The 20,530-nt window shown below is 39.3% G+C and overlaps 1 protein-coding gene across 4 annotated transcripts; it reads right to left on the minus strand.

The window, feature by feature from the left end:
• Positions 1 to 3,509: 3,509 nt before the first annotated feature.
• Positions 3,510 to 19,186, minus strand: LOC145433081 (sorting nexin-33-like). 4 transcript variants are annotated; one of them, XM_080309995.1, is made up of 11 exons: positions 18,902 to 19,186; positions 17,043 to 17,234; positions 16,892 to 16,969; positions 14,690 to 14,878; positions 13,073 to 13,175; positions 11,940 to 12,145; positions 9,062 to 9,287; positions 6,847 to 7,026; positions 6,180 to 6,301; positions 5,403 to 5,525; positions 3,510 to 4,841 (listed from the first exon to the last, which is right to left on the minus strand). In XM_080309995.1, exons 1-11 carry the CDS (start codon positions 19,100 to 19,102, stop codon positions 4,689 to 4,691), a joined length of 1,773 nt encoding a protein of 590 aa, XP_080166121.1. In that variant the 5' UTR covers positions 19,103 to 19,186; the 3' UTR covers positions 3,510 to 4,688. The 4 variants fall into 4 exon arrangements, with proteins under 4 accessions (XP_080166121.1, XP_080166120.1, XP_080166123.1 ...); XM_080309994.1 differs by having other exon boundaries at positions 14,690 to 14,881; XM_080309997.1 differs by lacking the exon at positions 16,892 to 16,969.
• Positions 19,187 to 20,530: the final 1,344 nt, after the last annotated feature.

Genomic DNA, 20,530 nt, shown 5'->3' on the forward strand with positions numbered 1-20,530 from the left:
CCAAGGGGGATGTTAGAATAAAAGGATCGCAACTGCATGCGTGTCGTCCGACATCCTCCTATCTGTTCATTACATCGCATCGTGACTTCTTATCGCATTGTACATGATGTGTGACTTGCCCATATGAAAAATATAACCCAACGATTATCCTCTTATTATCCTGCACTGCGGGAGCAGTTATAATCAGTTTACACCAGAATACACAGATCAAAGGTACTTCATCTGATGTGCCCGTGGGAACATTAAGTCTTTTTCAACTAAGACTGTGACAACAATAAAAGAAGTTAACCAGCGTAGTAGTAAGGTGACATCCATAATCTGACATATCTTCAAGCACTGATTTAATGAGCCGTTCTCAGTTTCACTTTACGTTCAGTTCGTACTTACACCTGCATGGCTTAATCTTTGAGACAATCATATCCATCTTAGTCTGCTATCAAATTGTTCAGTCAGTCCACGATTTGCGTTTGTGTAATCTGTCGTCTGGCCCGTCGTTGTCATTGAGAAATCCTTCTGGAATTTGTATCGGAAGTTGTTATAGTTTTTCCTTGCCAAATTATCGTGTTCGGGCAAAAAAATAACTACTTTCTACATGTCAGAAAGTAAACAGTTCGTATTTCAGCTTTAAACTAATCGGTTAATTTGGATATAGTCCAGAAACGTAACCACTAGCTGAAAACCTACTGGCATATTACAAAATAAAAATTGCGTTCCTTATTGAGCTAGATAGACTAAGAGCACCATCACCGACGTGATGGAAACATCCATCGAAAAGAGAGCATCAGAGTTAGCTAGTTACATTTCATTACAATTACTACTCAAGTAGAAACATACATAGAAATTTCTCCTCGATCAGAGATAGTCGTTATATACCATGTCTGTGATGTGTTAGTAGAGTACTGCATTGCAACCAGGACATCATATCTGGGGTAGGTTTGGGGTGTGTTCGTACTGTGTTACAACCCGGATATCATGTCTGAGGTGTGTTTGTACTGCATTGCAACCTGGACATCAAGCCTGGGGTATGTTTGGGGTGTGTTGGTACTACGTTGCCACACTTGGAGACACCCCATAGTTACCCTAGGCAAGATGTCCTTATGTTCGGTATGCTCCTTATTTCCAAAATGAAAGGCACCCTTTCAGAAATTTGGAGTATTGCGACATTTGCGAGTTACGCCTGATCCGCGGTCCGCTGTTTACATTGTGGTATTTGTAGTAGTCCGCTCGGTCCGCTGTTCCGCTCGGTCCGCCATTTAGTATTGCAAGTTCCGCTAGTTCCGCGGTCCGCTCGTTCTGCCGTTTAGTATTGAGCTATTTTGTTATGGTCCCCTCGGTCCGCAGTTCCGCTCGGTCCGCCGTTTAGTATTGCAAGTTCCGCTAGTTCCACGGTCCGCTCGTTCCGCCGTTTAGTATTGAGCTATTTTCTTATGGTCCGCTCGGTCCGCCGTTTAGTATTACATGTTCCGCGGTCCGCCGTTTAGAGTTGCCCATGGAATGGCAATGACCGATTTTGCAATGACCGACAGCTTCTTTCCGCTTCACTGAGGCTGGATTCAGAATTGTTTTGCGTGAGCGACTGTAGGATTTCTGGCAATCTCAAAGTTATCTTCCAGAGCGCAGAATTCGCTGAATCTGGTCTCGATCGAAAGCTACTTCCGCACCGATTCCGACTTCGGAAATCAAGTCAATCAGCGCTCTTGATTACCAGTCATCATCATCATCCATAGACGATGAATGGGCGGTCATGTCAAAAAACTAAGGTAAGGGACGACGGCCGAAATTCAAACAATATCGGAGCACCTCATTCGGCGGTTCAAATTTAGCCGATTAAAATTCCCCGATTAGTTGCTAATCGTCATCTGTGCAACAGAATAAGGTCAATTACTGGCGTTTATTCGGCGATCACGGACTAATCGGCAAATTGGTATCGGGACAAAAAAAAACGTGAAGCCAGACACTCGGCTAAGTGGAGGCGAATTTCGTAAGCACTGCTAGTTTCCATCTAACAACAATGCTATTTCACTAACCTGCACACACTGCTCGAGAGGCAGCGACCAAGACAAGCGTCGTAGTATCCTAAATACATTTTACTGTCTTGGAAAACGTGTCTGTGGATTAAAAAGATTCAAAATGTATAGTGTTTACCATTGTTTTGAATTATGGCGGCAAATAAATATAATTTTTGTTAATTCACCGTCAATTTCCCATTGCATTATATCAATACATTAAATGACCAGCATGTATATTGACAATGGCATTCACTGCTTTCAATTAAGTAGTACAATTATTACGCTGCAGAATATAGTGGCCCGCCAACGTATTTTCTGCTATTCATTTGGCCCGCGGGGGAAATAACTGCACATCCTTGTTGCATAGTAACTACATTGCTACGTTACATATTACATACATATTAAAAGGTCCTCCTGGTGCCGTCACGATCCAAAATTAGACCCTTTGCGACCTGTATTTTGGGGAAAGGGTCTGTACATTCGCCCAGACGTACTCATCACCCGGCCTATTTCGGTGCCTCCATGGGGCGGGGGCGTGGGAAACGGGCTAAAATTACTGCACTGTATGAAAGCCTTATGCGATAGCATCATGTGTACTTTTTTCCCCGGCCCAAAATACGTGACCAGTGTTTTTCCACAAGACAACTGATGTGACAAGACATTTTTACACCTATTTTTACTATAGTGTTTTGCTTGGGCTAATACTCTCATAATATTGTTGATGGACTGTCCTGTTCAGTGTTCATATGTTATGAACGTTGCTGAATAAACCCTATTTTCAGAAATGTAAGATACAACAGACCAGTGTTGGGATCAAGTCACTACCTTCGAGTCACGAGTCATTTCACATTTTGACTCGAGTCAAAAGTCAAGTCACAATTCAAGTCAAGTTGCCTTTTCGAAGTATGAGGCATGATTACGTGATTGCATTTTGCTAGCTGTCTGAAACACAGATTGAATGGTCATTGATTCTGATATGAATATTTTGCTATTATATTACTTTACTACTAGTTTACGACAACGTAAGCTTCGATCACTTCGTTTGCGGTCAATTTATTTATGTGAGAACAATGAAGGCTCAGTAAAACACACCATCATTGAATGATAGGTCTCTCACGGGTTACAAGAGCGTTTCGCGAACAATCCGAACATACGGAAGAAAGTGATTTTTATCGACACCGATTACTTGAAATTGACTCGTGAATTTTGCTCCGAGTCAATCCGGATTTCTGATGTGCCGGGTCAAGTCATTTTAGCAAAGTGACTCGAGTCAAGTCAAGTCATACGAAAACGGTGATTCGAGTCATCCCAACACTGCAACAGAGCCACATAAAAGTGGTGATCGCTGTTCTCTAAATAAATAGGCCTACCTGAACACAAGTATAGTAACTCCTACAAACTTCATCCTTCAACATAAGGTCCATTTTGGTCACGCGTCTGCGCTACTAATTAAAATACATGAAATGACTAAAACCGTTCACCAAGAGGATGCAAACTCGGTCAAACCGGTAATATATATTTATTGTTTAATCAGAGAAAGACCATGTAACGGGCCTCAAAGAAATTGCGAACGGAGAGCGAGGCACTTTTGCAAAACAAAACAGATCCAGCACATGAAATCAGCCTGCACAAGGTAAAAAAATGAACAAACAAAGGCACACCGCAGTACAGAAATGGTACAGATAATCCAGTCCACAAATGCATATAAAAAAAGCTTATCGGAATCGAAAATGAAGCACAAGTCAATGCAATAGCTTTTGGACAACCTGAGCTATCGACGGTAAGAGCAACAAATGCTAGTCATATGCTATTGACAATATATCACTTGAAATATAGGAGTTGTTAACTATATTGCGGCTGACTTTACTGATATGGCAAAGTGAGTGAATGAAGATAAAACAAACCGAACAGCTTGCTAAAATCCCATCAAAAGAGAAAAAGAACACTGGTAACAGCAATAAAAACATATAGCATTAGAATAACGAAGAAGTTTCAATAATTCACAGAAAGTAAAGTTATCATTGGAAGTACTATTGAGTTGATCGTCTACAGCTGATGTGCTTCAAAACGACATGTACTGCGCCTAATGAACAGGTGATTTATATGCTTTATTTACCAAAGCAGTCATGCCCATAGAGCTCAATTATCAGAGATTGCAACGAGGCAATCTACGATTCCAGCATACATTACCGATAATAGGCTGTATGATGTAGTGATATGAAGAGGAATAGGGACGATGCCACCGAGAGACTGGTAAGGCTATCAGCTCGACCAAACGGTATGATTTGTAGATATCGTGTCTGTAATCTTAACAACCAAGACTGCCAACTCCAGGCATGGTTAGTCACACATGATAAGAGCCCAGTACGTATCATTTTGTGATATCAAATGCTGATATCGTATGATAATTTGGAATATGAAGCGCATGTATATGTAACATGCGTTTTGCTATCGCTAGTTTGGCAAAACAGTAACTGCACGTAAATTATACGTCAAGTCTACTAAACATCACTTTCAAAATTGCAGGGTGTTATTGCGCACCGATAATGAACTCAGATAAAATTATGCTCAGCGATAGATAGAATAAGCACAATTGCGATGCCAATTTCGTGCCCGAACATGGAACTAGCTATACAGCAAGCTGAAAACGGAGACCACTCCTCGGGAGGCATGAGCTCTTCAAGGTTCGTCTGGTATGTCTTCGAATTTCGCCTTCGCCAGTCGCAGATGCCCGGCAATGCCTTCGTAGAACTCGATTTGACTTGTCAACATCTCCGTCATCATGTGCTTGAAGTCCAGGACTCTTTCTTTATGGAAATGTGTCACTTCGGCCTGGAATAGTTCAGGAAAGTGTGTCACATACACATAAAAGTAACAAAAAATGAGCACTCACGATAAATGCCAGTATCTATACTTAAATAATATGGTCGTATTAAAATAAGCCCAAATAATTTTGGCTGTCACTCGTCAGGGCTAGAGATATCAAAATAACTTTGTTGTATCACCACATATGAGGTCATTGGCATAAAAATTCAAACATAAGAGACATTTCACTCATGGGAATTTCAGTTCCCTTTCTAATTATGTTCTATTAAGCATTAACAGCTTATATTAGCTTGTGCTATAAAACATGGATACCATCTTGTAAGCATGCCACAAGCGCTAATATGTTTTACATACAATATAACTATACACAGAGTCCAGATATGTCTCTAAAATATATGTCATCTCTGACGACCTACACCGGAGAAGTTAACAAAATATCATTAGTTGGAATTGGGTGCTGAGCTGTCGCAATAAGGTTGCTGACAACAACTATCTGTCAATGCTTGTACCCATTCGACTCGAACTACTTCAGAACATCACCAATGGCAAATCAAGTTGACCACAAACCTGCATGCAGCTAGTCACTCTCTGCGCCCTCTCCTCAACAGAGTCCACGTCGGCAGCGGACATGCGACCTTCTTCCTGCAGCTTCTTGCATTCGCGTACTTTCCTCAAAGCGCCGGATTGCATCTAAAACAGAAATGGAGCGTGAGCATTGACCACAATCATCGCCATTCAATTAAGCGCGAATTACGAGACGACATCGCTCTAACAAATACCACGACTGTAAAACAGTATTCCGTCGGCGTTCAGAGAGCCGTAGAGTATGTGCAATCCAAGTTGAAATACAAACAGATTCTACTGTGCTTCTTGAGATTACCGGACCTCCATCTGCCACATCAACTTTGCCTACAGACATATGCCAAATTATTTTTATCGATTGACCTTTATATGCTATGTTCAAAGTAGACATATTCATTCTGTATCTGAAGAGACCCTTCAAGATACGGAATTTCAATATACAATTGAACGTCTACTTTGAAAATATAACTGTAATAATATACCATATTCATACCGACACTCGTCAATGGTAATCGTCAGCGTGCAGTAGAGATTTCGGGTGTGTTTCAATATCAATATAATATTCAAATGTATATTTTCATTCGGTGTACATGCCTCTTATATTTACATGAGCCAGACCGAGATGGGTGTTTGATTGAAAGACTACTCCAAGCAGCTTAGACTCCTCCCTATCTTTTCATTTTTCACAATCTTGTGGTGTTTTGAACTTTTTAAATAATACTATTGCGTTGAACTGCACACGGTGACCAATAGTCGACTTACGTGCCACACGTCCGGAAACACTTCCAGTACTCCCTTGTAGAGCCACAAATTGTGAAGAAGAGGCCTCATGTCGTTCTTGGGCTGTTCTCCGAAGAGGTCGCCGACCTTTTCGTAAGTTTGACCTGGATAGTAATGTCACATTGAAAAGCAGCCAAGTCAGTTAGCCCCTGCTTATATTCACGTGAACGAATTGATAAAAGATGTCACTAGGATGAATAAGAATATGCGGATAATAGTCAGAAAGACGACTGCATGTCAATCACACAGTGCTTCAAACAGAGATGGTCAGTAGGGCCGTTCAAAAACAACTTGTTTCTCAAATTTTACTGGCTAGCCTACTTGATAAAATTGTTAGGTTGCCTACTAGTACGCTGCACACCAATTTTGGCTCAATTCCAACCTATAGAAGCATTGCTACATAAGAAAAAATGTTGAACAAAGATAAATATAAAAAATTTTCAAATTTTACCGGCTACCCCATGAAATTGTTGATTCACAACAGATTTAGCTCAATTCCAAGCCGTCGAAGCAAAGTGATTGATGTTCAAAATCTAGGATTTCCAATCATATTATTTACGGTGGTTAGTTTAATCAGTATTAATTCGCCGCCGTAAATACTATTGTTTTTAAAAGCTAAAATTTTATACAAACCAGCAAACACACACACCTGTGAATCGTACGGCTTCCGTCAACGCTTGCGACTCCAGCGTCTGATGTTGGTTGAAGGCGTTGGACAGCGTCGTAAATGATTTGCTCATCGACAGAAACTCCTTCTTAAAAGTCGTTATGTGTTTATTCGCCATCTCCCGGGAAGTGGTGGTCAACTGTGACACTCCTTCCTCCATACCTTTGTGGTGAGAAAGAGTTGATAATGTACAATTGTTACTAGACAGAGTGGTCAGAAAAGCCCCCACAATCAACTGAAACGATTTCATTCGAGCAGTGACAGTGGATCTTATTGAGCAATGAAATTTCATCTACGAAAAATGTAGTTTCAATAGTTTGTTATCACTAAGCCGAATTTTCTTTTAAACATGTCAAAATTGTAGCGTTAGGTCAGGAATTGTCAAAATTGCTCGCCGAATCCATTTTTTTGGTACCTGCATTTCGTTTGTATCGTAGATGTTTGCACTGTCGGTGAACTTATCATTTGACATTTTACAGCTTGTAGCCTACTTTATACGCCTAACCGTTGTGGACGGCCCATTATCTTTTGTTGTACTACAACAAATTTTAGATATTTCTACTATAATGTGTGATTTTGATAAAATCGCGATTTCGCTAAAATAAAGTTTTTTCTTGTAAAACTACTTCGTGAGAACAGACCGTTCCAACCAGAAATGAAGATAAGCAGTACAATTCTAACATTATGTGGGAAAGCACCTAATTTACATACATTAGGTCAAAATTAAGTTTTTTAAGTGCGAAAAATGTCTTCAAAGCTTCACTTCATGAAATAATCAAGAGTACGGTTGGGTGTGACAATCTGCTCAATTATATCGAGCCGAGCAGTCGGAGTAGATCCTGCCGATTGATGAAAATATACAACTTCAAGCTGAGAGTCAAACTTTAACTGATAAAAGCATAGTTTCAATACATTGTCCGTCCTGGGAACTTTTAAACCAGGATTGGTCATAACTCAGCATCCAAATTTTGTTGCACCACTAGAATATTTTTTAGCTTTACAAAACAGGATTGGAAATAGAATTACAGAATTTGCAAAAACTTGGAAATCGAAATAATCCAGAATTAGGAAGAAATGCAACAAAAATCAAGTCCATATCAAATCATAGTTCAATTACTTAAGCATGAGAATGGCAGATGTCAGTACCGGTACGGAAAGCTTGGGTCGTTTCGCGCGGTACAGTTCTCCTATACAATTTTCAGGAACACCAGGACTTGAGGGGACTAGCAACCCAAAAACCTAAATTTCGGATGGCCACCCCCATCACCATGAAATTTTCACAGTTGCTAGATGTCGCTATGCTATAAACAAAAAACCAAAAACTTTCGTTCTCCCCTGCAGATTGTGGATTTTTTTGTATTTCAATGACAGAAAATGCACAGACACGGGGAATGCAAAATCTCGATATTGTGAAGCATTACATGCAACCCACCTAGGATAAATTTCATTTCGAAATTCAAAAAAATTTAACTTTTTATCATAAATTTGCTGTAAGTTTACCCAGACATTCTGTACCTCTTTACATGATACCTATGACTAAGAACTTTTAGCATAGCACAGGTATGAATCTCAGCTTTTCAAAAAACCTTGAGTGATGCATTTACGACAAATATTTCAAACAAAGTTTTGGTTTGCCGTGATGCAACTCAACAAAATTTTACAATTGAGAAAACGACTATCAAACACTTGAAACGTAAAAAGTCAATGAAGAACTGTTACCAATGTTACCGATACGAACGAGTGCCAGAATGCTAGAATGCCAACTGACAACAATCAAACAAATTTGTACCCGGAGATAATACAGATAGATATATTTTATAACTGTCAAATCATATATTTCATAAAGTCATCGGACGAAACATGATATCTTTTGGTTGGAACTTGAAAAAAACTACCCCCCCCAATTATCAAAGGAAAATAAAATCGAAATATTGCAGTTTTTTGTTATTGTTTTGGTGAAAAATGGACATGAGGTGACAGCAGAGATTAAATGTTGATATTTCTTACACGAAAAAAAATCATCAAAAATTTTGATTTTTTTGGGTTGCTAGTCCCCTTAAATTGGAATTAAAATTAGAGCATAGATAAATGTCACAAATTAGACTACAATTAGACCACCGGCATTTCGCTCTAAATCAGTCTAATTATACAACTAGAATTATCTAGTTGTCCAAGTCCGCTAGTCACGAGGACTCACATTTCACGAAACGTTTGAAATGTTCCAGCCGCACTTCGGCGTCGCGGCCGTCAAAGTGCGAGGGTTGAGACGAGATGTCTACGGTCAAAAAGAAATTGGCTCCCAACAGCTCGTCTTTTTCCGCTTTCCGCTTCGCCATTTTCCACGCTTTTTGCTCCGTCAGCGTTATGTAATTTCGGAACACGCTCGACATAGACAGCACCGGGTGCTTGCATATATGGAACATCTGCGCAATACGGCGATGGATAAGTACCAATGAAGAGACTGGCAGAGAAACAGAACTTTAATATCCAATTGAATACCGGTAATATATTTATGTTGAAATACACCCGAAGATTTTCGACTGACACTCGTCAGGGGTAATAGTCGGCAACTACCAGAGATTTCAAAATGACTTTGCATAGACTGTTGGAGGTTCAGAACTTCAATAGACTATTGAATAACATGTTGATATCGCAATGTAACTGAATATTATTGGCCGTCACTTGTCATGGGTAATCGTCAGCAACTAGTAGAGAATTGAAAAGATCATTGTATATCGACAATCGTATCAATTCTCTCCTAATTGCTGGCGATTAGGCCTGACGAGTGTCAGTCGAAAATATTTAACTTCATGTCAATACAAATATGTTATTCCAAATAACTTTATACCAGTATATCAAGAGTCGTATCACTAAAGATCACGTCACTGCCATAAACAATCAGCTAAAGCCATCAACTCGCCTCGATTATACGATTTTTTTTATATATATATACAATGAAGATAGCTTTCAATCCAACATCCATTGTAGTAAAATATTTATTCAACTCGAAGACTTTTCGGGTGCCTCTTTTCAAGAGTTAACGGCACACTGAAGGGATTTAAACAGAATGAAGAGCAGAACCAGAAAGGCGAAGTATGACGCAACAATCAGAAATTACATACCATGAAGTCCGCAATGTAACGATGGCAACAATAACAAACTTGAAGAGTACGATACAAGTAACATAGCATTTTGAAACCAAACAATAACAAACACGAATTAGAACGCTCTAATGGGAAATTTGTAAGTTATACAGAAAATCTTTTTGTCTACATAAAATAGGCTTGGTCAATTGGATGATTGCTGATTCTAGGGCTTTCAAATGAAACAGGGATCTGCCTCGCGCAATGACAGTAAACATTTGGTCATTATAGTTTTGAGCACAAGAAGGGTTCTCACTTAAACTCTGGTTTATCGGGCCTTGCGTATCTGTTCGCCAGAAAAATTGCCACGTGAATTGGATGAGATCCATTCTATCTTATCAAAAAATGGCTATCCTGAGCATATATTGAAATGCTCCTTCGCAAGAGTGTTAAAACGTTCGGATCAACCTCCCAATTATGGACCGGAAAAATGCCCGGCATTTTTACATCTACCTTGGCTAGGCAATGTGTCGAATCGGTTTGAAAAGTTGATCAAATCGGCCGTGCACCGTTGTTATTATAGTGTAAATGCGCATGTGGTGTATACAACCAAACCACTTTTGCCAAACTTCCGAAAGGATGTACTTCCTGCTTTAAATGCAAGTAACGTCGTCTACGAATTTAAGTGCCACTGTGATAGTAGGTATGTGGGACGTACATGACAAAGATTGTTTGAACGGATAACGCAACACATTCCCAAATTGATTCGCTCAAAAACTTGCGCAAATGACCGTACGGAATTCGCACGACAATGCAAATCAGCCGCCAAAACCGACTGTTACGACGATTACCAAGCATATGCTTCGGCAATTGGCCAACATTTAAGTGAGAACCCTTCTTGTGATCAAAACTATAATGACCAAATGTTTACTGTCATTGCGCGAGGCAGATCCTTGTTTCATTTGAAAGCCCTAGAATCAACAATCATCCAATAGGGTCCACCAAACCACTAGGTGTCGCCAGACTTTAGGTGGTAATCGCCTTTGTTACGTACGCGGTTGCCGTATTCAGAAACCTGTAGGTGACTTTCTCGATTGTGTAAGGGTATTTTATATGGAAAAAATGGCTACAACATATTCGACGGGGACCGTGAGCTCGCTATAAAATGAACTAAAGCTTCGGAAAGCTTCTACGTAAGGAAATAAGGCCGATTTGATAACTAGGTGAGAATGTGAAATTATCAACTAAATATCGGCTACCAGCTCAGCACAAGAAGTTTTCGAAGTTTTAGTTCATTTTATAGCGAGCTCACGGTCCACGTAGAATATGTTGTAGCCATTATTTCCATATAAAATACCCTTACACAATCGAGAAGTAACCTACAGGTTTCTGATAACGGCAACCGCGTACGTAACAACGGCGGTTACCACCTAAAGTCTGGCGACACCTAGTGGTTTGATGGACCCTATTGACCAAGCCTATTTTATGTAGACAAAAAGATTTTCTGTATAACTTACAAATTTCCCATTAGTGCGTTCTAATTCGTGTTTGTTATTGTTTGGTTTCAAAATGCTATGTTACTTGTATCGTACTCTTCAAGTTTGTTATTGTTGCCATCGTTACATTGCGGACTTCATGGTATGTAACTTCTGATTGTTGCGTCATATTTCGCCTTTCTGCTCTTCATTCTGTTTAAATCCCTTTAGTGTGCCGTTAACTCTTGAAAAGAGGCACCCGAAAAGTCTTCGAGTTGAATAAATATTTTACTACAATGGATGTTGTATTGAAAACTATCTTCAAGTTCTGTACCACAAACCAACTGTTCATATATACAATGTTCTTTCCAGATCTAGTTACTGACAAGTGATAATCACCACCCCTGACGAAAGTCGGGCTAAATATTCAGGGCTACTTGGCTACTTCAATATAAATATAATATAGTCACTGTTATCAGTCACAAAGAACGAGGTAATGTAACGTAATACCACCTACCCATAGTTTCAGTCTCGACATTCTGGATTCGATAAAATCTTCCTCGAACCGACCGGACGCCTGCTTTTCAGGTAACCGCGGCACCACCAACATCGGATACCTCTGCACCAATCGGTCATACAACCAATCGAAATGTTTGTACCTCCTCTCGACACTGACGTTGGTATCGCTGGGGGTGAGTTTGTATGCGACGAAACTCTTTAAACCTGAACGTAATTGGAAGCGACCATTAAGAATTGGCTGCCTCACTAAAATATAATGTAATAAACAACTAATTTCTTCCATCCTAGGTGAAGTCAGAAAGTCATTCTGTTTGTAACAGTGCCTTATTTCTACTGCCACAGAGCGGGTTTCAGGCTCAAGGCATCAAGACTTCTTACAAGTATTTTTATCCAACTTCCGCCTAAACTATTCATGTGATGTGACTCATCGATGCCCACTGGCCAGTAACGAAGTTAAAACATACTGGGGTACTCCGAGAACATAATTTCAAAGAAGTAGAGAAAATTGTCTATTTGTAGGCCTACTACTTACTCAATCGGTAACGTTTTTAGAATACTGATAGATAACTTTCGGCAGGACAACTTACATTTTGCAGTTTGGATTTTGTAAAATGCAAATTAATTTCATCTAGGGATATGCATGCTGGTGTGACAAACTATAAATTGTGATGTTTGTGGAAAAGGATCGTACTGATAATAAGCATAGTGGCATAAAAATAATAATCGTTAGGCGGTTAGGCCCTTGTATATCAAACAGTCAGCTTAACGTCATATTATAAATATTCATGCATCACATGTATGAGTGATAATGTCATAACAACTGGGTGAAAAACCATTTGTATCAGTGTATATTTGTATATTTATCAAGATTCTACCGATAATTCGTAGAGTCATCAGTCATTTTGCGTTAGTCACGGAGAGGCACCCTGCTATTTCAAAACCAGACACCTCTGATTACAAGCTCAAAGTATCAGTCCCGGTCAACCAAATCTAAGTTTCAAAACTACGTACTTGAAAACTTTTGCTACCTTCGTTATCTGCTCCTACTTGAATTATTTTTGACGTGACACTGAAATTGCAACTTCCAATTGCAATTGAACTAGAAATTTTATGCCTGAACTTCCAGTTCACCTCTCATTTTGCTTTTGACAGACGGATCTTCGATGGCGCAAGAAAACGTATGTCCGCTTGTTTTCCAGTATGCTGTGCCGTCGCCCGTGTACGTGATATGGACCTGAAAAAGCAGCACCTCGTAATCTTTCCGGTTCAATGTAAGGGTGGTCAATTGGCGGTTGTAATGGGTTGCTGTATTAAGCACCATACACTTGCATTGTCTGTTCTACATTTTGAACACAATCTGTAACTAGAACTGGGCAAAATGATTCAGGGTTGTAAGTTACAACTTGTAACCAAGTCACAAGGTTCCGAGTCACAAGTCAATCTCACTTTTACAATTTTGACTCGAGTCAAGTCGAGTCATTTTCAATTCACCACCGAGTCCGAGTCCGCTAGTAGAGTGCCGAGTCTGAGTCATAGCATTTTGACTCGAGCCTGAGTTCAAGTAATTGTGTTCAGTTTTCAGTTCACTCCGGTTCAACCCATATTTTTTAACTCTGCTCGAGTGATATCCAATGGCTCGCATTCATAATATCGTAATTTTCCTAACTCTTCAACAGTTTCTGGCCCTATTTTCCAAGTATCAGGACTGATTGACGAAGTACCAATGATGTGGTAACTTTACTACTCTTCGAAGTTATAAGGAAATGTCTGTCATGGCCGTCCTAGTCTAGAGTCATATGACTTGGTCTGAGTCACGATCGATGACTCGAGTTCATGTAGAGTTAATACATTTGAAACAATGAATCGAGTCAAGTCGAGTCACCAGAATATAATGACTCGAGTCGGAATCAGATCGAGTCATGACTCGAGTTATTACAACCCCGTGAGAGATACGCGAAGACTGGACTCGACTCGTAAGTCAAATATTCGATTCAGAAATGAAGAAAATTGGCCAGGTGTAAATGACCATAGTAGTTGACAAAGCTATGAATACCATAAACAGCAACAACAACAAGTTCACTGAGGTTATTATTGGTTATTGCTTTCACTTTCATTACAACATCTATTAAGCACGAATACATTACATACTCGAAGACCGTTCAGGTGCCTCTTACCAAGGGTTATCGGAACACTAATGTGATTCAAAACAGATTCAAAAGTGAAACCAACATACGAAAGTATCATGTTACAATCAGAATTACAATCCATGAAATTCACATTGTGACAATGGTAACGACTTTTCAAGCATATGGTACATGGTGAACAAGGATAAACAGAATGTGCTACTAATCATGTAGAATTGAAACTCTATTGGAGAGCTGCGAAAATTGATTCTCTCTCACACATGGAAACTCTATTTATGATGCCTATTCCAGCAGTGAGGAAGAACCCAAGAAACTACACGGAACACAATAGTCATTTCCATAACATCCGTGATATGAGTTGCCTGAGCCAACAATTGAATAATAGTAAACATAATACACCAGAATTCACCATAGGCTAACGATTATAAAGCATAATATGGAGGCGATTCCGTGTAACTTTATTAGCAAGAATATCACTGTGGCAATGTAACCGAGTACGCCTAGTGCTTAAAATAAGGACAGTCAATGTTTACACTTTACACACATCGATGAGAGGGTATTTTTAGATCATTCCGAGTTCTCAAATCACTGACAATTGCCTTACTTGGTCTGATTGGCGAACTCTGGCATCTGCCTTCCCTAGGATGTACGCTTCCCCTCCGTGTTTAACAAACGATGAGAAACGATTGAAGTTTTTCCCCACAGTTCCTGTTACTTTGCTGGAACCCCCAGATCGGTTGCTATCTTCCACATTAGTGACACTGACGGTAGCCCTTCTGCCGAGCATGACAGGCTGCTATGAGAAAACAGAGGTTAACAACCGGAGTTGAAAAGCAGAATGAATGGAGTCCAACCCAAATCACATTGTGTAATCAATTTGATCAAGTGCCGCATGCAAAAATGGCTGAAATTGGGCTGCACTTACGGTACGCACCATGGCAAGAGTGTATTTTACAATCAAACACATGACTAATTGCAATTTTCAATTGAATCTCAATAAATTTTGATTCAGACACCAACAGACAAAGCTTCTCTCTACAAATCACGGGCAATGACTGTGCACTTGTGCAGCTCTAAATCTGTGATGCATAATATTTACATATGCTGTCAAGCACACAATGCTGCATAGGGATAGAGGAATAGAATGTGATGTTGGTATCATTCCATCTTACTACACTAACTGGGTTATATTACACAAATTTTGTTGGTCACAGCACACTCCATTGTCTACACAGTCAAATGTTAGCAAAAAGACCACACACAAGACAGGTAATGAGCACACAATTAGAGCAAGATCACTCCAGACAAACTATAGCTAGTATATTTCAGTGTCATTCAAAATGGGTCATTTCATAGTAAATGGTATGGTTACGAGATATTAGGCCTACTATTCATCAAAGAGACCAATGGAATTTGATATACAGGCGGTCCTACAACTGTGGTAACTTCATTGTGATCTACTGGTACTATTTCAGATATATTACCGTAGACCTTATTGTGGCGTTTTGGGTAAGTAAGCGGCATATTCTGGGGTTATTGTATAAGGGTAGGTACCAGTTGGCCTATTCAACTTGTAGATGATACACACGACACCAACATCAGTAGGTGAGCCTTGCAATAAATCACAAATATAGTTACTGAATATAATAAATTATCATTAACGTCATTGATTTGCAGAAGAGGAACAAAAACAAAGGACTATTTTCTTTGTGTGGGAATATCTGTCACATATGAAATCTTTGTGTGGAAGACAATAAACCTCCTCAAACAACAAACTAAAATCAGATAAAGAGACTTCATCAATACCCGTGAAAGCCTATTGAGGAATCTTTATGAATATCTGAACAGTACAGATCTGGTTAAATTCTAGTACAAAGACATTACAGGCACTATCTTGTCTTCTGTTAAGCAAGTTACGTAAGAAGCACAGGGATAATATCACATCATTGACTTTGAGAAGATTCATTGCAGTCCTAGTGACAAAATGGCCCATACTCTACTATAACAAATATCATATGTTCAATATCATGAAGGATATTTTTAGTTTTATACTGACACATGGGAACATGATATATTCAATTCAATTCAGCCAATTTGAGAATATACACTACTAAGTTCCTAAATTTATGAGTTACATTACAAACCAAGCCTTTGTTGACAAATTTCATAACTATGATGGGGATGGTTATCATGGAACAGGACACTGATTACTTATGGTCACAATCGGCGTTGGTTGAGTAAATATTGATAGCAACATGTCGAATTATTTTGGTATAGTTTATAGCTATAGATTATAGCTCCTTTGAAAAACAAAAGCAGTCCCGAGAACAAAGCAAGAAGCAACAGCGTTTTGAGAAACAAAAAGACAACTTTGCATCAGAAAATCTGGAAGTGTCGCAACAGGCCTCAGGCAAAATAAGATACATAATTTTTGACTACTCATAGGGAATGTTTCCTTTCAAAACGTGACACACCGGCAGGGTTTACTCGACAGCATATTGTCATAAAGAAACATTTTGCACGTGTCATGACATCATTTGATACTTCCTGCTATAGGAATCAACTGCGAACAATGCGAGCTGTGATATTTGCATCGTAATCCAAGTTTTGGAGTTTTGTGTTTTGATGATATCACACAAGTCCTGAGCGAGATTCCGGCACTATTGATTAAATTTGCACATTACAGCACGACATTCTATGTATGAGAGATGATAAAACACGACAAAAAGTAAACACAGGTGATAAATCAACAATCAAAATTTGTACACGGGTCTGATTAGTATCTACCAATTTCTACATTCATAACCTCATCTTTCTGATGTCTTTGGCTATTTTTTCTACCCCCATATGAATATACGGTAGTCGATGTTGAAAACCTTCTCGTCTGTACATGAAGAAACACATCCCCCTATTGTGATATACTGATTCAAAAACACCCGCCACTTAAACATACTCACATTATCAATTGCAGTTACATCTGATTGTCCGTCATCCCAATCTTCAGACCATGTATCCGTATTGTCATAGTTTTGTGGCTGATCACCGTAACCTTGATTATTTGTTTCACTTTGGTAATAACCGTCTGTGGCTGTGTCTTGATATGTATCAGCGTGCGGTGGTGCAGGGTAATCGTTATAGGAATTTTGTTGCTGAAATATAAGGCATCACAATCAATTTTGAGAATCAATTCCAAAGGCTACAGCTGTGTTTGAGTAATTTTCGATGACAATTTATAATAATTTTGACATGAAATCAGAGAATATAAGGATATATCCTGGACATATTGTGGTCTCAAAACCATCATGCCCACAAAACTTTTGATGAACGCATTCAAAAGCATCCTAGTGCCTTAGGTAGGAAGTAATCAAAAATATACTCAAAGCCACTCTGAATTACGAATATTGGAATCAGGAATCAATTGCTGGCAGATTTCGCAAAATTGTCGCATCATTGAAGCCTTGATGGAAGAAATCAATTTTGTTTTGGTACAAAATAATACATTACACTACAATAGTGCTCATGTATTGAGTAAGCCTGGAAAATTTGAAATAAAATCGGACTGACTAATTTTGTTGAATGTTGTGGATTATAATAAAGAAACTTGATTGACTCAACCTTATACACTCGCTAAAACTATGGAATCAAGAAAATATCACGGCCAAGGGTCTATCTGTGACCCGAGAGTTGACATGCCAGCCTCAACTGTGTCCTTCATACAACAGGACGGACAGTTCCAAAACTTTTTGAGACATTTCCCCCTTGATAATATTCCAAAATTACGTGCCCGGCTTATTGCTCAAATCGTAAGATATGAAGAATCAATTGCAACCTACCATGATATGCTAGTATGTAACTGTTTTGAGGAACCAGGCTTTACTAGATACATATGTCTTCGACTGGTCACTGGATATACACACTAGCACTCAAGGTTGGTACCGGTAACAGGTTTTTATCAGTTTCAAATCAGCATAGATTTTTATCAAACAAGTAGGCCTATTTTTTTTCTTCTATTTTTTTAGAGAAACTCAGTTCCAACGTTATCGAATTTGCACAGAGTACAAGAATCATTGGATTAATTTCTATTATGGATAAAAGGAAATTTTCAGTCAGAGAATTTGTCCTCCACCATGTCAAATAGCTTTAAATATCTCAAAGATGAACAGAGCCTAACCCCCACTGCCTAATATAAGGTGAGCAGCGATGATTCTACAAGTTAAAGTATGTTAGTAAAAAGATAAAAACATAGTGTGAGCACAGGACACCGATTCCATACAGGAGCCTAACAGTTTCATCTAGCATTCAATCAATGAAGACAATGAAACTTCTCAGTTCATTACCAGTAACAATTAGCTCCGTTTCACATTGAGAGTAGGCCTTATGTTTCGGTAAAGACTATAGCCTACTGCTGGTCACAATAATTCCTTTGAATATGGTACTGAAATTAAAATTATGCGCTCGTTGCAACTAAGACAGACAGACAGACAGACACAGACAGAAGTTTATTTTCATGTGTAAGAAAGTAATGCTGTGAAATGGTGGCCAGCGATACGACCTTCAGGCCTTCAAGTCAGCTGGTCACAAAGTTGGTTTATCAACGGAAATTATATTTTTGATAGTATTTTCCACTGTAGGCTATTCCACGGTTTCGTGAAACCTCGATCGCACGCATCACAGCATATAAAACATATAATTTTAAGCCACGACCCTTAGTGGAAATAACATATCTGTGAAATAGTGATCACATAGCGTTGTCACAAAATGCAATGAAATGGGTATGGTCGATATAAAATACAAAATTATCTTAAATTCAACTTACCGCGATCTCATTTTGTTCGACAGTCATTTCAACATACGATTCCGGGAAGAGACCCGTTTCCCCACTTGGAGTTGTCCCTTCCCACCAACCATCTCCGACATCAGTTTTTAATACTGTCACAACATCACCTTCTCGTAAGCATATTTCTCCATTACCGGGTATTCCGTCAAAATCATATATCGCAGTAGCTCTTTGGGTCATAATCGAGTGCCTTCGGTAACTTGAGAATAATATGTCACTATACGTAAACTTTCAACTTATATATATAATTCTACAATATAAAATCTGACACAAAACAACATCATTAATAATGAAATAATCAGCTGATGTATGATGACAAATCCACAGAATGAATAAGCAAAATACATTAAACAATTTATCAAGGTTTTGGTAATCTTTTCCCCCAGTCGTATCGTGCATCATGAACGGCAATCGACAAATGACTTGCAGAAACCGTAGCACATTGTAAGAAAGGATGGTTCATTTCATTCTATACTGCATTTCACACCCATCAGATTATTATTCACGCAATAGTTACCCACGGTGCGCAATCAATTACCTCACCTTATACCCAGGAAATATGTTATAATGCAGAATTTCTAGTGCATTACTTCAACCGTCGAGACTACCGATATAAATATAGTGCACGAAACTAATATCTCAAGACTCGTAAGCAATCTTTATGTAGCATTTCGCGTTTGTTTATTTCGTCCTGCAGTGGCGCAATTTTTAGTTCGCCTGATAAATCCCATTCTTATAACGCCGACTGAAGCGGCTGGTCTTTGTTGAATAGTTTTTCTACTTTCGCAGAAAGAGTAAGTTATTCAATCAGGTTTCACCACGATGATAAAGGTGGATTATGTGTAGCCCTTTGTATTGGCTATGAAAATATATAGTAGTCTGTATCCGATCAATAATCGGCGGTACTATTATTCTCAGCCGATAAACACATTGTAATAACCGTCAAATTATATATTTTCATCCGAAAAGCACCCAATGTACAATGCCACACACAAGGCGATGTAACGAACAGGGCGGATGACGAAACGACCAGTTGCTGTCTTAGGCATCCACCTCGGCGTAGTGTCCGGCAGTCACTCGATGTTAATCTTTATTCAGCGATGCACATGTGGTATAATGCGATGTAATGAACAAAATGAGAATGCGAAACGGCCATGAGACCACGACCATGTGCGGTGTATCAAGGTAACAACCACCTGGGCTTACTGATATTAGCGCCCCGTCCGACAACACGATATTTGACGCTTCCTCGCTCTTCCCTTGTATGTTGTATGCGTTCTTCGTGAGGAGGGTTGGTGTTCTTGCCTTGCAAATATAGTCAAAGATTGAATTAAGTGGCGGTCGAAACCGCGGTTAGTGTGGATTCCTCTCCATCAATTTCGCCAGCTCCCAAATTTTGTTCATGCCAGCTGTTGTGTTCAGATGGATCATACCCACGCGTGGCCTCGTCCACCTATCCCTGTCCTTGTGCCGCGGGCCAAATCAGATCTACAGAGAAAACTTTACGACTAGTGAAGAAATGTATATTCGGAATACATGAAGGCCCTTCATGAAGGGTCGTGATGATGCATCCCACTCTTTTAAAACCACAATCCTTAGTGAGGTTCC

This window comes from Botryllus schlosseri, chromosome 2 (genome assembly GCF_051294905.1).
Source record: "Botryllus schlosseri isolate E-star chromosome 2, Bs_hap1, whole genome shotgun sequence".
In the NCBI taxonomy this organism is placed as follows: Eukaryota; Metazoa; Chordata; class Ascidiacea; order Stolidobranchia; family Styelidae; genus Botryllus; species Botryllus schlosseri.